Below are 15483 nucleotides of genomic sequence, written 5' to 3'. Positions count from 1 at the left end.
GCCCTCGCCAGCCACGGGGCTCGAACCCGGACCTTCTTGCTGTGAGGCGACAGCGCTAACCACTACACCACCGTGCCGCCATAATAATAGGAAATTAAAATGCACCCCTCTAAATCATTTTTTACTGGCAACACTGAGGGATTAGAAACGCAGTAATATAAATCTGCGTTTATAGTAGTAGTATTAGTTCCTTTCAGCTGGAACTACTGTCAGAGCTGCTGTTATAGAAATTAATCAATACTTTCAGACCTATCCGATTGGACAATTCGTGCTGTGAAATATTTTTTGAGTTACATAATTTATAGATAAATAGATACATTTATAAAAAATTTAGTTTTATAAATTAAAAAATTATAAAGTTTATAAATTTTATAAAGTTTTAAATTTAAGTTTAACATTTATAGACTTTATAAAGTTTTAAAAATGTAGAGGTAAATTTATATATTATTCTTTAGTCAATCAAACTTTGAGCGGTTGCCCCAGCAGTGCTGCTTTCCTCAGCCAATCCCATGTCAGTTATTCTCAATGCGCAATTAATCCTCATAGCGGTCCCCCCGGCGCTTCCTACGATTTCTCAATTTCGCCCCACGAGCCCCCATTCTCTTCTGCACTCAAACACCTCCACATCCGGTCGCCCGGATTTTCTGCAGGAAATGACGTCAGTGCAGACAATAATATGGCCTCTAGAATGGCTGGGAAAGCTGTAGGCAATGCTAATGTTGTAATTTGGTGAGAGTGCGGCTGGAGTGTCGGCGCGCAGGGTCGCGGGAGGGAGGACGGGCTGTGAGCGCGGATCAGGATGGTTTACCTGCAGTCTCTCTGATCTTCACCCCGAGTCCAGCAGCGGCCCTCCATGTCAGAAGGATCCCGGGCTCCGTGGTCGAAGCGGGGCTGTGTGGAGTCGCATCGCCGAGGTATTTAAACCGCTCAGCAGGGAGCAGTGCGCGGCTGCAGCGGCTCTGGGTCACTGGGGTTAGATGGCGCCTCCGGGATTCTCGGTGTTGGAACTAAAGCGGTTTAGATCTGGGACCGGAACACTGATCATTAATGCTGTTTCACCTGCTGGGTTACAGTCAACAGCTCTCTCTCTCTGTGAGCGGCTCTCTTTCTCTCACCCTGTACGTGTGTCTCTCTCTCTCTCTGTGTGAGCGTCCCTCTCCCTGTACGTCTCTCTCTCCCTGTGTGAGCGTCCCTCTCCCTGTACGTCTCTCTCTCCCTGTGTGAGCGTCCCTCTCCCTGTACGTCTCTCTCTCTCTCTGTGTGAGCGTCTCTCTCTCCCTCTCCCTGTACGTCTCTCTCTCCCTGTGTGAGCGTCTCTCTCCCTCTCCCTGTGTGAGCGTCTCTCTCCCTCTCCCTGTACGTCTCTCTCTCCCTGTGTGAGCGTCTCTCTCCCTCTCCCTGTACGTCTCTCTCTCCCTGTGTGAGCGTCTCTCTCCCTCTCCCTGTACGTCTCTCTCTCCCTGTGTGAGCGTCTCTCTCCCTCTCCCTGTACGTCTCTCTCTCCCTGTGTGAGCGTCTCTCTCCCTCTCCCTGTACGTCTCTCTCTCCCTGTGTGAGCGTCTCTCTCCCTCTCCCTGTACGTCTCTCTCTCCCTGTGTGAGCGTCTCTCTCCCTCTCCCTGTACGTCTCTCTCTCCGTGTGAGCGTCTCTCTCCCTCTCCCTGTACGTCTCTCTCTCCCTGTGTGAGCGTCTCTCTCCCTGTACGTCTCTCTCTCCCTGTGTGAGCGTCTCTCTCCCTGTACGTCTCTCTCTCCCTGTGTGAGCGTCTCTCTCCCTGTACGTCTCTCTCTCCCTGTGTGAGCGTCTCTCTCCCTGTACGTCTCTCTCTCCCTGTGTGAGCGTCTCTCTCCCTGTACGTCTCTCTCTCCCTGTGTGAGCGTCTCTCTCCCTGTACGTCTCTCTCTCCCTGTGTGAGCGTCTCTCTCCCTGTACGTCTCTCTCTCCCTGTGTGAGCGTCTCTCTCCCTGTACGTCTCTCTCTCCCTGTGTGAGCGTCTCTCTCCCTGTACGTCTCTCTCTCCCTGTGTGAGCGTCTCTCTCCCTGTACGTCTCTCTCTCCCTGTGTGAGCGTCTCTCTCCCTGTACGTCTCTCTCTCCCTGTGTGAGCGTCTCTCTCCCTGTACGTCTCTCTCTCCCTGTGTGAGCGTCTCTCTCCCTGTACGTCTCTCTCTCCCTGTGTGAGCGTCTCTCTCCCTGTACGTCTCTCTCTCCCTGTGTGAGCGTCTCTCTCCCTGTACGTCTCTCTCTCCCTGTGTGAGCGTCTCTCTCCCTGTACGTCTCTCTCTCCCTGTGTGAGCGTCTCTCTCCCTGTACGTCTCTCTCTCCCTGTGTGAGCGTCTCTCTCCCTGTACGTCTCTCTCTCCCTGTGTGAGCGTCTCTCTCCCTGTACGTCTCTCTCTCCCTGTGTGAGCGTCTCTCTCCCTGTACGTCTCTCTCTCCCTGTGTGAGCGTCTCTCTCCCTGTACGTCTCTCTCTCCCTGTGTGAGCGTCTCTCTCCCTCTCCCTGTACGTCTCTCTCTCCCTGTGTGAGCGTCTCTCTCCCTCTCCCTGTACGTCTCTCTCTCCCTGTGTGAGCGTCTCTCTCCCTCTCCCTGTACGTCTCTCTCTCCCTGTGTGAGCGTCTCTCTCCCTCTCCCTGTACGTCTCTCTCTCCCTGTGTGAGCGTCTCTCTCCCTCTCCCTGTACGTCTCTCTCTCCCTGTGTGAGCGTCTCTCTCCCTCTCCGTGTGAGCGTCTCTCTCCCTCTCCGTGTGAGCGTCTCTCTCCCTCTCCGTGTGAGCGTCTCTCTCCCTCTCCGTGTGAGCGTCTCCCTCTCCGTGTGAGCGTCTCCCTCTCCGTGTGAGCGTCTCCCTCTCCGTGTGAGCGTCTCCCTCTCCGTGTGAGCGTCTCCCTCTCCGTGTGAGCGTCTCTCTCCCTCTCCCTGTACGTCTCTCTCTCCCTGTGTGAGCGTCTCTCTCCCTCTCCCTGTACGTCTCCCTCTCCCTGTGTGAGCGTCTCTCTCCCTCTCCCTGTACGTCTCTCTCTCCCTGTGTGAGCGTCTCTCTCCCTCTCCCTGTACGTCTCTCTCTCCCTGTGTGAGCGTCTCTCTCCCTCTCCCTGTACGTCTCTCTCTCCCTGTGTGAGCGTCTCTCTCCCTCTCCCTGTACGTCTCTCTCTCCCTGTGTGAGCGTCTCTCTCCCTCTCCCTGTACGTCTCTCTCTCCCTGTGTGAGCGTCTCTCTCCCTCTCCCTGTACGTCTCTCTCTCCCTGTGTGAGCGTCTCTCTCCCTCTCCCTGTACGTCTCTCTCTCCCTGTGTGAGCGTCTCTCTCCCTCTCCCTGTACGTCTCTCTCTCCCTGTGTGAGCGTCTCTCTCCCTCTCCCTGTACGTCTCTCTCTCCCTGTGTGAGCGTCTCTCTCCCTCTCCCTGTACGTCTCTCTCTCCCTGTGTGAGCGTCTCTCTCCCTCTCCCTGTACGTCTCTCTCTCCCTGTGTGAGCGTCTCTCTCCCTGTGTGAGCGTCTCTCTCCCTCTCCCTGTACGTCTCTCTCTCCCTGTGTGAGCGTCTCTCTCCCTCTCCCTGTACGTCTCTCTCTCCCTGTGTGAGCGTCTCTCTCCCTCTCCCTGTACGTCTCTCTCTCCCTGTGTGAGCGTCTCTCTCCCTCTCCCTGTACGTCTCTCTCTCCCTGTGTGAGCGTCTCTCTCCCTCTCCCTGTACGTCTCTCTCTCCCTGTGTGAGCGTCTCTCTCCCTCTCCCTGTACGTCTCTCTCTCCCTGTGTGAGCGTCTCTCCCTCTCCCTGTACGTCTCTCTCTCCCTGTGTGAGCGTCTCTCTCCCTCTCCCTGTACGTCTCTCTCTCCCTGTGTGAGCGTCTCTCTCCCTCTCCCTGTACGTCTCTCTCTCCCTGTGTGAGCGTCTCTCTCCCTCTCCCTGTACGTCTCTCTCTCCCTGTGTGAGCGTCTCTCTCCCTCTCCCTGTACGTCTCTCTCTCCCTGTGTGAGCGTCTCTCTCCCTCTCCCTGTACGTCTCTCTCTCCCTGTGTGAGCGTCTCTCTCCCTCTCCCTGTACGTCTCCCTCTCCCTGTACGTCTCTCTCTCCCTGTGTGAGCGTCTCTCTCCCTCTCCCTGTACGTCTCTCTCTCCCTGTGTGAGCGTCTCTCTCCCTCTCCCTGTACGTCTCCCTCTCCCTGTACGTCTCCCTCTCCGTGTGAGCGTCTCCCTCTCCGTGTGAGCGTCTCCCTCTCCGTGTGAGCGTCTCCCTCTCCGTGTGAGCGTCTCCCTCTCCGTGTGAGCGTCTCCCTCTCCGTGTGAGCGTCTCCCTCTCCGTGTGAGCGTCTCCCTCTCCGTGTGAGCGTCTCCCTCTCCGTGTGAGCGTCTCTCTCTCCCTGTACGTCTCTCTGTGTGCGTGCGAGCGTCTCTGTGTGCGTGCGAGCGTCTCTGTGTGCGTGCGAGCGTCTCTGTGTGCGTGAGCGAGCGCGCCTGTCTGCGTGAGCGAGCGCGCCTGTCTGCGTGAGCGAGCGCGCCTGTCTGCGTGAGCGAGCGCGCCTGTCTGCGTGAGCGAGCGCGCCTGTCTGCGTGAGCGAGCGCGCCTGTCTGCGTGCGCGAGCGTCTCTCTCTCTGTCTGCGTGCGAGCACGCCTGTCTGCGTGCGCGAGCGTCTCTCTCTCTGTCTGCGTGCGAGCGCGCCTGTCTGCGTGCGCGAGCGTCTCTCTCTCTCTCTCTGCGTGCGAGCGCGCCTGTCTGCGTGCGCGAGCGTCTCTCTCTCTGTCTGCGTGCGAGCGCGCCTGTCTGCGTGCGAGCGCGCCTGTCTGCGTGCGCGAGCGTCTCTCTCTCTGTCTGCGTGCGAGCGCGCCTGTCTGCGTGCGCGAGCGTCTCTCTCTCTCTGTCTGCGTGCGAGCGCGCCTGTCTGCGTGCGCGAGCGTCTCTCTCTCTCTGTCTGCGTGCGAGCGCGCCTGTCTGCGTGCGCGAGCGTCTCTCTCTCTCTGTCTGCGTGCGAGCGCGCCTGTCTGCGTGCGCGAGCGTCTCTCTCTCTCTGTCTGCGTGCGAGCGCGCCTGTCTGCGTGCGCGAGCGTCTCTCTCTCTCTGTCTGCGTGCGAGCGCGCCTGTCTGCGTGCGCGAGCGTCTCTCTCTCTCTGTCTGCGTGCGAGCGCGCCTGTCTGCGTGCGCGAGCGTCTCTCTCTCTCTGTCTGCGTGCGAGCGCGCCTGTCTGCGTGCGCGAGCGTCTCTCTCTCTGTCTGCGTGCGAGCGCGCCTGTCTGCGTGCGCGAGCGTCTCTCTCTCTCTGTCTGCGTGCGAGCGCGCCTGTCTGCGTGCGAGCGCGCCTGTCTGCGTGCGCGAGCGTCTCTCTCTCTGTCTGCGTGCGAGCGCGCCTGTCTGCGTGCGCGAGCGTCTCTCTCTCTGTCTGCGTGCGAGCGCGCCTGTCTGCGTGCGCGAGCGCCTCTCTCTCTCTGTCTGCGTGCGAGCGCGCCTGTCTGCGTGCGCGAGCGCCTCTCTCTCTCTGTCTGCGTGCGAGCGCGCCTGTCTGCGTGCGCGAGCGCCTCTCTCTCTCTGTCTGCGTGCGAGCGTGCCTGTCTGCGTGCGCGAGCGCCTCTCTCTCTGTCTGCGTGCGAGCGCGCCTGTCTGCGTGCGCGAGCGCCTCTCTCTCTCTGTCTGCGTGCGAGCGCGCCTGTCTGCGTGCGCGAGCGCCTCTCTCTCTCTGTCTGCGTGCGAGCGCGCCTGTCTGCGTGCGCGAGCGCCTCTCTCTCTCTGTCTGCGTGCGAGCGCGCCTGTCTGCGTGCGCGAGCGCCTCTCTCTCTCTGTCTGCGTGCGAGCGCGCCTGTCTGCGTGCGCGAGCGCCTCTCTCTCTCTGTCTGCGTGCGAGCGCGCCTGTCTGCGTGCGCGAGCGCCTCTCTCTCTCTGTCTGCGTGCGAGCGCGCCTGTCTGCGTGCGCGAGCGCCTCTCTCTCTCTGTCTGCGTGCGAGCGCGCCTGTCTGCGTGCGCGAGCGCCTCTCTCTCTCTGTCTGCGTGCGAGCGCGCCTGTCTGCGTGCGCGAGCGCCTCTCTCTCTCTGTCTGCGTGCGAGCGCGCCTGTCTGCGTGCGCGAGCGCCTCTCTCTCTCTGTCTGCGTGCGAGCGCGCCTGTCTGCGTGCGCGAGCGCCTCTCTCTCTCTGTCTGCGTGCGAGCGCGCCTGTCTGCGTGCGCGAGCGCCTCTCTCTCTCTGTCTGCGTGCGAGCGCGCCTGTCTGCGTGCGAGTGCGCCTCTCTCTCTCTGTCTGCGTGCGAGCGCGCCTGTCTGCGTGCGAGTGCGCCTCTCTCTCTCTGTCTGCGTGCGAGCGCGCCTGTCTGCGTGCGAGTGCGCCTCTCTCTCTCTGTCTGCGTGCGAGCGCGCCTGTCTGCGTGCGAGTGCGCCTCTCTCTCCCTTTATGTCTCTCTCTGTGCGGGCGTCTCTCTCTCTGTGCGGGCGTCTCTCTCTCTGTGCGGGCGTCTCTCTCTCTGTCTGCGTGCGGGCGTCTCTCTCTGAACATCTCCCCCTCTCTCTCTCTCTCTCTCCGTGTGTGTCTCTCTGCGCATCTCTCTCTCCGTGTGTGTGTCTCTCTGCGCATCTCTCTCTCCGTGTGTGTCTCTCTGCGCATCTCTCTCTCCGTGTGTGTCTCTCTGCGCATCTCTCTCTCCGTGTGTGTCTCTCTGCGCATCTCTCTCTCTCCCTGTGTGTCTCTCTCTCTGAGCATCTCTCTCTCTCCCCGTGTGTGTCTCTCTCTCTGAGCATCTCTCTCTCTCCCTGTGTGTCTCTCTCTCTGAGCATCTCTCTCTCTCTCCCTGTGTGTGTCTCTCTCTCTGAGCATCTCTCTCTCTCTCCCTGTGTGTCTCTCTCTGAGCATCTCTCTCTCTCCCTGTGTGTCTCTCTATCTCTGAGCATCTCTCTCTCTCTCCCTGTGTGTCTCTCTCTGAGCATCTCTCTCTCTCCCTGTGTGTCTCTCTATCTCTGAGCATCTCTCTCTCTCTCCCTGTGTGTCTCTCTATCTCTGAGCATCTCTCTCTCTCCCTGTGTGTCTCTCTATCTCTGAGCATCTCTCTCTCTCCCTGTGTGTCTCTCTATCTCTGAGCATCTCTCTCTCTCCCTGTGTGTCTCTCTATCTCTGAGCATCTCTCTCTCCCTGTGTGTCTCTCTATCTCTGAGCATCTCTCTCTCTCTCCGTGTGTCTCTCTATCTCTGAGCATCTCTCTCTCTCTCCCTGTGTGTCTCTCTATCTCTGAGCATCTCTCTCTCTCTCCCTGTGTGTGTCTCTCTATCTCTGAGCATCTCTCTCTCTCCGTGTGTGTCTCTCTATCTCTGAGCATCTCTCTCTCTCTCCCTGTGTGTGTCTCTCTATCTCTGAGCATCTCTCTCTCTCTCCCTGTGTGTGTCTCTCTATCTCTGAGCATCTCTCTCTCTCTCCCTGTGTGTCTCTCTATCTCTGAGCATCTCTCTCTCTCTCCCTGTGTGTCTCTCTATCTCTGAGCATCTCTCTCTCTCTCTCCCTGTGTGTGTCTCTATCTCTGAGCATCTCTCTCTCTCCCTGTGTGTGTCTCTCTATCTCTGAGCATCTCTCTCTCTCCCTGTGTGTGTCTCTCTATCTCTGAGCATCTCTCTCTCTCCCTGTGTGTGTCTCTCTATCTCTGAGCATCTCTCTCTCTCTCCCTGTGTGTGTCTCTCTATCTCTGAGCATCTCTCTCTCTCTCCCTGTGTGTGTCTCTCTATCTCTGAGCATCTCTCTCTCTCCCTGTGTGTGTCTCTCTATCTCTGAGCATCTCTCTCTCTCTCCCTGTGTGTGTCTCTCTATCTCTGAGCATCTCTCTCTCTCTCCCTGTGTGTGTCTCTCTATCTCTGAGCATCTCTCTCTCTCTCCCTGTGTGTCTCTCTATCTCTGAGCATCTCTCTCTCTCTCCCTGTGTGTGTCTCTCTCTCTCCCTGTGTGTCTCTCTATCTCTGAGCATCTCTCTCTCTCCCTGTGTGTGTCTCTCTATCTCTGAGCATCTCTCTCTCTCCCTGTGTGTGTGTCTCTATCTCTGAGCATCTCTCTCTCTCTCCCCGTGCGTGTGTGTCTCTCTGAGCATCTCTCTCTCTCCCTGTGTGTGTCTCTCTGAGCATCTCTCTCTCTCCCTGTGTGTGTCTCTCTGAGCATCTCTCTCTCTCCCTGTGTGTGTCTCTCTGAGCATCTCTCTCTCTCTGTCTCCCTGTGTGTGTCTCTCTCTGAGCATCTCTCTCTCCCCGTGCGTGTGTCTCTCTGAGCATCTCTCTCTCTCCCTGTGTCTCTCTCTCTCTGAGCATCTCTCTCTCTCTCCGTGTGTGTGTGTGTCTCTCTCTCTCTCTGTGTGAGCGTCTCTCTCTCTCTCTCCCTGTATGTGTCTCTCTCTCTCCCTGTATGTGTCTCTCTCTCTCCCTGTGTGTCTCTCTCTCTCCCTGTGTGTCTCTCTCCGTGTGCGTGTGTCTCTCTCTGAGCATCTCTCTCTCCCTGTACGTGTGTCTCTCTGAGCATCTCTCTCTCTCCCTGTACATGTGTGTCTCTCTGAGCATCTCTCTCTCTGTGTACGTGTGTGTCTTTTTCTGAGCATCTCTCTCTCTCTCTCCCTGTACGTGTGTGTCTCTCTCTGAGCATCTCTCTCTCCCTGTGCGTGTGTGTGTCTCTCTGAGCATATCTCTCTCTCCCTGTGCGTGTGCGTGTCTCTCTGAGCATCTCTCTCTCTCTCCCTGTGCGTGTGCGTGTCTCTCTCTGAGCATCTCTCTCTCTCCCTGTACGTGTGTGTCTCTCTCTCTGAGCATCTCTCTCTCTCGCTGTACGTGTGTGTCTCTCTGAGCATCTCTCTCTCCCTGTACGTGTCTCTCTCTCTCTGAGCATCTCTCTCTCCCTGTACGTTTGTGTGTCTCTCTCTGAGCATCTCTCTCTCTCACTGTGTCTCTCTCTCTCTCTCTGAGCATCTCTCTCTCTCTCCGTGTGTGTCTCTCTCTGAGCATCTGTCTCTCCCTGTCTCTCTCTCTCTCTGAGCATCTCTCTCTCTCTCCATGTGTGTGTCTCTCTCTCTCTCTCTGAGCATCTCTGTCTCTCTCTCCCTGTGTGTGTGTGTGTGTGTGTGTGTGTGTGTGTGTTTCTCTCTGTGTGAGCATCTCTCTCTCCCTGTACGTGTGTCTCTGTGTGAGCATCTCTCTCTCTCTCCCTGTATGTGTGTCTCTCTGAGCATGTCTCTCGCTCCCTGTGTGTGTGTGTGTCTCTCTCTCTCTGAGCATCTCTCTCTCTCCGTGTGTGTGTGTCTCTGTCTCTCTGAGCATCTCTCTCTCTCCCTGTGTGTGTGTGTCTCTGTCTCTCTGAGCATCTCTCTCTCTCCCTGTGCGTGTCTCTCTCTGAGCATCTCTCTCTCTCTCCCCGTACGTGTGTCTCTCTCTGAGCATCTCTCTCTCTCCCTGTACGTGTGTGTCTCTCTCTCTGAGCATCTCTCTCTCTCCATGTACGTGTGTGTCTCTCTGAGCATCTCTCTCTCCCTGTACGTGTGTCTCTCTCTCTCTGAGCATCTCTCTCTCCCTGTACGTTTGTGTGTCTCTCTCTGAGCATCTCTCTCTCTCTCACTGTGTCTCTCTCTCTCTCTGAGCATCTCTCTCTCTCTCCGTGTGTGTCTCTCTCTGAGCATCTGTCTCTCCCTGTCTCTCTCTCTCTGAGCATCTCTCTCTCTCTCCGTGTGTGTCTCTCTCTGAGCATCTCTCTCTCTCCCTGTACGTGTGTCTCTCTCTCTCTGAGCATCTCTTTCTCCGTGTGTGTCTCTCTCTGAGCATCTCTCTCTCTCCCTGTGTGTGTCTCTCTCTCTGAGCATCTCTGTCTCTCTCTCCCTGTGTGTGTGTGTGTGTGTGTGTGTGTGTGTGTGTGTGTGTGTTTCTCTCTGTGTGAGCATCTCTCTCTCCCTGTACGTGTGTCTGTGTGAGCATCTCTCTCTCTCTCCCTGTATGTGTGTCTCTCTGAGCATGTCTCTCGCTCCCTGTGTGTGTGTGTGTGTGTGTGTGTCTCTCTCTCTCTGAGCATCTCTCTCTCTCCCTGTGTGTGTCTCTGTCTCTCTGAGCATCTCTCTCTCTCCCTGTGTGTGTGTGTGTGTCTGTCTCTCTGAGCATCTCTCTCTCTCCCTGTGCGTGTGTGTCTCTCTGAGCATCTCTCTCTCTCTCCCCGTACGTGTGTCTCTCTCTCTGAGCATCTCTCTTTCTCTGTGTGTCTCTGTCTCTGAGCATCTCTGTCTCTCTCTCTCTCCCTGTGTGTATGTGTGTGTCTCTCTCTGAGCATCTCTCTCTCTCCCCCTGTGTGTCTCTCTCTCTCCCTGTGTGTCTCTCTCTGAGCATATCTCTCTCTCTCTCTGAGCATCTCTCTCTCTCCCTGTGTCTCTCTCTCTCTCTCTGAGCATCTCTCTCTCCCTGTGTGTGTGTCTCTCTGAGCATCTCTCTCTCTCCCTGTGTCTCTCTCTCTCTCTCTGAGCATCTCTCTCTCTCTGAGCATCTCTTTCTGTGTCTCTCTGTCTCTGAGCATCTGTCTCTCTCTCTCTCCCTGTGTGTGTGTGTGTCTCTGTCTCTCTGAGCATCTCTCTCTCTCCCTGTGAGTGTGTCTCTCTCTCTGAGCATCTCTCTCTCTCTCCCCGTACGTGTGTCTCTCTCTCTGAGCATCTCTCTTTCTCTGTGTGTCTCTGTCTCTGAGCATCTCTGTCTCTCTCTCTCTCCGTGTGTGTGTCTCTCTCTCTGAGCATCTCTCTCTCTCCCCGTGTGTGTCTCTCTCTCTCTGAGCATCTCTCTCTCTCTCCGTGTCTCTCTCTCTCTGAGCATATCTCTCTCCGTGTCTCTCTCTCTCTGAGCATCTCTCTCTCTCCCTGTGTGTGTCTCTCTCCCTGTGTGTGTCTCTCTGAGCATCTCTCTCTCTCCCTGTGTGTGTCTCTCTGAGCATCTCTCTCTCTCCCTGTGTGTCTCTCTCTCTCTCTGAGCATCTCTCTCTCCCTGTGTGTGTCTCTCTGAGCATCTCTCTCTCTCCCTGTGTGTCTCTCTCTCTCTGAGCATCTCTGTCTCTCTGTGTGTGTGTCTCTCTCTCTGAGCATCTCTCTCTCTCTCCCCCCCTGTGTGTGTCTCTCTCTCTGAGCATCTCTCTCTCTCCCTGTGTGTGTGTCTCTCTCTCTGAGCATCTCTCTCTCTCTGAGCATCTCTCTCTCTCTGAGCATCTCTTTCTCTGAGCATCTCTTTCTCTGTGTGTCTCTCTGTCTCTGAGCATCTCTCTCTCTCTCCCTGTGTGTGTGTGTGTCTCTCTCTCTAAGCATCTCTCTCCCCCTGTGTGTCTCTCTCTCTCTCTCTGAGCATCTCTCTCTCTCTCTCTCTCTCTCTCTCTCTCCCTGTGTGTCTCTCTCTGAGCATCTCTCTCCGTGTGTCTCTCTCTGAGCATCTCTCTCTCTCTCTCCCTGTGTGTCTCTCTCTGAGCATCTCTCTCTCTCTCTCTCCCTGTGTGTCTCTCTCTGAGCATCTCTCTCTCTCTCCCTGTGTGTCTCTCTCTGAGCATCTCTCTCTCTCTCCGTGTGTGTCTCTCTGAGCATCTCTCTCTCCGTGTGTCTCTCTCTCTGAGCATCTCTCTCTCTCCCTGTGTGTGTCTCTCTGAGCATCTCTCTCTCCGTGTGTCTCTCTGAGCATCTCTCTCTCTCCCTGTACGTGTGTCTCTCTTTCTCCGTGTGTCTCTCTCTGAGCATATCTCTCTCTCTCTCTCCCTGTGCGCGTGTGTGTCTCTCTGAGCATCTCTCTCTCTCCCTGTGTGTGTGTGTCTCTCTCTCTCTGAGCATCTCTCTCTCCCTGTACATCTGTGTCTCTCTCTCTCTCTGAGCATCTCTCTCTCTCCCTGTACGTCTGTGTGTGTCTCTCTCTGAGCATCTCTATCTCTCCCTGTACGTCTGTCTCTCTCTCTGAGCATCTCTCTCTCTCCCTGTACGTGTGTGTCTCTCTCTGTGTGAGCGTCTCTCTCTCTCCCTGTACGTGTCTGTGTGTGAGCGTCTCTCCCTGTATGTGTGTCTCTCTCTGTGTGAGCGTCCCTCTCCCTGTACTTGTGTCTCTCTCTGTGAGCGTCCCTCTCCCTGTACGTCTCTCTCTCCCTGCGTGTGTCTATCTGTGTGAGCGTCCCTCTCCCTGTACGTGTGTCTCTGTGAATGTCTCTCTCCCTGTACGTCTCTCTCTCTCTCTCTCTGTGTGTGAGCGTCTCTCTCCCTGTATGTGTGCGTCTCTCTGAGCATCTCTCTCTATCTCGCTGTCTCTCTGTGAGCATCTCTCTCTCCCTGTACGTCTCTCTCTGAGCGTCTCTCTCTCTCTCTCTCTCGGTGAGCATCTCTCTCTCCCTGTACGTGTGCGCCTCTCTCTGTGAGCGTCTCTCTTTCTCTCTCTCTGTATGTGTCCCTCTCTCTGAAGATCTCTCTGTCTCTCTCTCTCTCTCTCTCTCTGTGTGAGCATCTCTCTTTCTGTGTGAGCATCTCTTTCTCCCTATACGTGTGTCTCTCTCCCTGTACGTGTGTCTCTCTCTGAGCATCTCTCTCTCCCTCCCTCCCTCCCTCCCTCCCTGTACGTGTCTCTCTCTCTCTCTCTCCCCCTCCCTGTACGTGTGTCTCTCTCTCTGAGCATCTCTCTCTCTCTCCCTGTACGTGTGTCTGTGTGAGCGTCTCTCTCTCTCCCTGTATATATGTCTCTCTCCCTGTACGTGTGTGTCTCTCTCTCTCTCTCTGTCCCTGTACATATGTCTCTCTCTGTGTGAGCATCTCTCTCTGTCTCCCTGTACGTGTGTCTGTGTGAGCGTCTCTCTCTCTCCCTGTATATATGTCTCTCTCCCTGTACGTGTGTGTGTCTCTCTCTCTCTCTCTCTCTGTCCCTGTACGTATGTCTCTCTCTGTGTGAGCATCTCTCTCTGTCTCCCTGTACGTGTGTGTCTCTCTCTGAGCATCTCTCTCTCCCTGGATGTGTGTGTCTCTCTCTCTCTCTCTCACTCTGTGTGAGCATCTCCCTTTCTCTCTCGCTGTACGTGTGTCTCTCTCTGAGCATCTCCCTCTCCCTGTACGTCTCTCTATACATCTGTGTGTGTCTGTCTCTCTCTCTCTCCCCCTGTACATTTGCGTGTCTCTCTTTCTCCCTGTACATTTGTGTCTCTCTCTGTGTGTTGTCTGCCTCTCTCTTTTTCTGTCTCACTGTATTTCCCCTCTCTCTGTCTGCCTGTCTGTGTTTCTCTCTATACATCTGTGTGTGTCTCTCTCTGTGTGTGAGCGTCTCTTTTTCTCTCCCTGTACATCTGTGTCTCTCTGTTGTTCTTGTCACTCTGTATTTCCCTGTCTGTCTGTCTGTCTGTCTGTCTGTCTGTGTTTCTCTCTCTTTCTCTGTCTGTGTGAGCATGTCTCTGTGTTTCTCTGTGTCTTTCTCTGAGTGTTTTTCTGTGATGTGTGTGTGTCTCTCTCTCTCTCTCCCCCGTACATCTGTGTGTCTCTATCCCCCGTACATCCGTGTGTCTCTCTCTCTCCCCCCGTACATCTGTGTGTCTCTCTCTCTCTCTCTCTCCCCGTACATCTGTGTGTGTGTCTCTCTCTCTCCCCCGTACATCTGTGTGTGTGTCTCTCTCTCTCCCCCGTACATCTGTGTGTGTGTGTCTCTCTCTCCCCCGTACATCTGTGTGTGTGTGTCTCTCTCTCTCCCCCGTACATCTGTGTGTGTGTCTCTCTCTCCCCCGTACATCTGTGTGTGTGTGTCTCTCTCTCCCCTGTACATCTGTGTGTGTCTCTCTCTCCCCTGTACATCTGTGTGTGTCTCTCTCCCCTGTACATCTGTGTGTCTCTCTCTCCCCTGTACATCTGTGTGTGTCTCTCTCTCCCCTGTACATCTGTGTGTGTCTCTCTCTCCCCTGTACATCTGTGTGTCTCTCTCTCCCCTGTACATCTGTGTGTGTCTCTCTCTCTCCCCTGTACATCTGTGTGTGTCTCTCTCTCTCCCCGTACATCTGTGTGTGTCTCTCTCTCTCCCCCGTACATCTGTGTGTCTCTCTCTCCCCCCCGTACATCTGTGTCTCTCTCTCTCTCCCCCCATACATCTGTGTGTCTCTCTCTCTCTCTCTCTCCCCCCCCGTACATCTGTGTCTCTCTCTCCCTTCCGTACGCGCGTGTCTCTCTCTCTCCCTTCCGTACGCGTGTGTCTCTCTCTCTCCCTTCCGTACGCGTGTGTCTCTCTCTCTCCCTTCCGTACGCGTGTGTCTCTCTCTCTCCCTTCCGTTCGCGTGTGTCTGTCTCTCTCCCTTCCGTTCGCGTGTGTCTCTCTCTCTCTCCCTTCCGTTCGCGTGTGTCTCTCTCTCTCTCCCTTCCGTTCGCGTGTGTCTCTCTCTCTCTCCCTTCCGTACACGTGTGTGTCTCTCTCTCTCTCCCTTCCGTACACGCGTGTGTCTCTCTCTCTCCCTTCCGTACACGCGTGTGTCTCTCTCTCTCCCTTCCGTACGCGTGTGTCTCTCTCTCTCCCTTCCGTACGCGTGTGTCTCTCTCTCTCCCTTCCGTACGCGTGTGTCTCTCTCTCTCCCTTCCGTACGCGTGTGTCTCTCTCTCTCCCTTCCGTACGCGTGTGTCTCTCTCTCTCCCTTCCGTACGCGTGTGTCTCTCTCTCTCCCTTCCGTACGCGTGTGTCTCTCTCTCTCCCTTCCGTACGCGTGTGTCTCTCTCTCTCCCTTCCGTACGCGTGTGTCTCTCTCTCTCCCTTCCGTACGCGTGTGTCTCTCTCTCTCCCTTCCGTACGCGTGTGTCTCTCTCTCTCCCTTCCGTACGCGTGTGTCTCTCTCTCTCCCTTCCGTACGCGTGTGTCTCTCTCTCTCCCTTCCGTACGCGTGTGTCTCTCTCTCTCCCTTCCGTACGCGTGTGTCTCTCTCTCTCCCTTCCGTACGCGTGTGTCTCTCTCTCTCCCTTCCGTACGCGTGTGTCTCTCTCTCTCCCTTCCGTACGCGTGTCTCTCTCTCTCTCTCCCTTCCGTACGCGTGTCTCTCTCTCTCTCTCCCTTCCGTACGCGTGTCTCTCTCTCTCTCCCTTCCGTACACGTGTCTCTCTCTCTCTCTCCCTTCCGTACGCGTGTGTCTCTCTCTCTCCCTTCCGTTCGCGTGTGTCTCTCTCTCCCTTCCGTTCGCGTGTGTCTCTCTCTCCCTTCCGTACGCGTGTCTCTCTCTCTCTCTCCCTTCCGTACGCGTGTCTCTCTCTCTCTCTCCCTTCCGTACGCGTGTCTCTCTCTCTCTCCCTTCCGTACGCGTGTCTCTCTCTCTCTCCCTTCCGTACACGTGTCTCTCTCTCTCCCTTCCGTACACGTGTCTCTCTCTCTCTCCCTTCCGTACGCGTGTCTCTCTCTCTCTCTCCCTTCCGTACGCGTGTCTCTCTCTCTCTCTCTCCCTTCCGTACGCGTGTCTCTCTCTCTCTCTCCCTTCCGTACGCGTGTCTCTCTCTCTCTCTCCCTTCCGTACGCGTGTCTCTCTCTCTCTCTCCCTTCCGTACGCGTGTCTCTCTC

The 15483-nt window shown here is 56.0% G+C and overlaps 1 protein-coding gene across 1 annotated transcript in view; it reads left to right on the top strand.

Moving 5' to 3' along the window:
• Window positions 1–674: 674 nt before the first annotated feature.
• klhl15 (kelch-like family member 15) overlaps window positions 675–15483 on the top strand; it is a 73535-nt gene continuing 58726 nt past the window's right edge. Inside the window, exon 1 of the mRNA XM_060899999.1 lies at window positions 675–914. Within this exon, the coding sequence (XP_060755982.1) occupies window positions 854–914 (61 nt within the window). The 5' untranslated portion in view covers window positions 675–853. The remainder of the gene's footprint in view (window positions 915–15483) is intronic.

The sequence above is a fragment of the Neoarius graeffei genome, chromosome 19 (assembly GCF_027579695.1).
Source record: "Neoarius graeffei isolate fNeoGra1 chromosome 19, fNeoGra1.pri, whole genome shotgun sequence".
Taxonomy (NCBI): Eukaryota; Metazoa; Chordata; class Actinopteri; order Siluriformes; family Ariidae; genus Neoarius; species Neoarius graeffei.
This window is presented reverse-complemented; position numbering and strand designations above follow the sequence as displayed.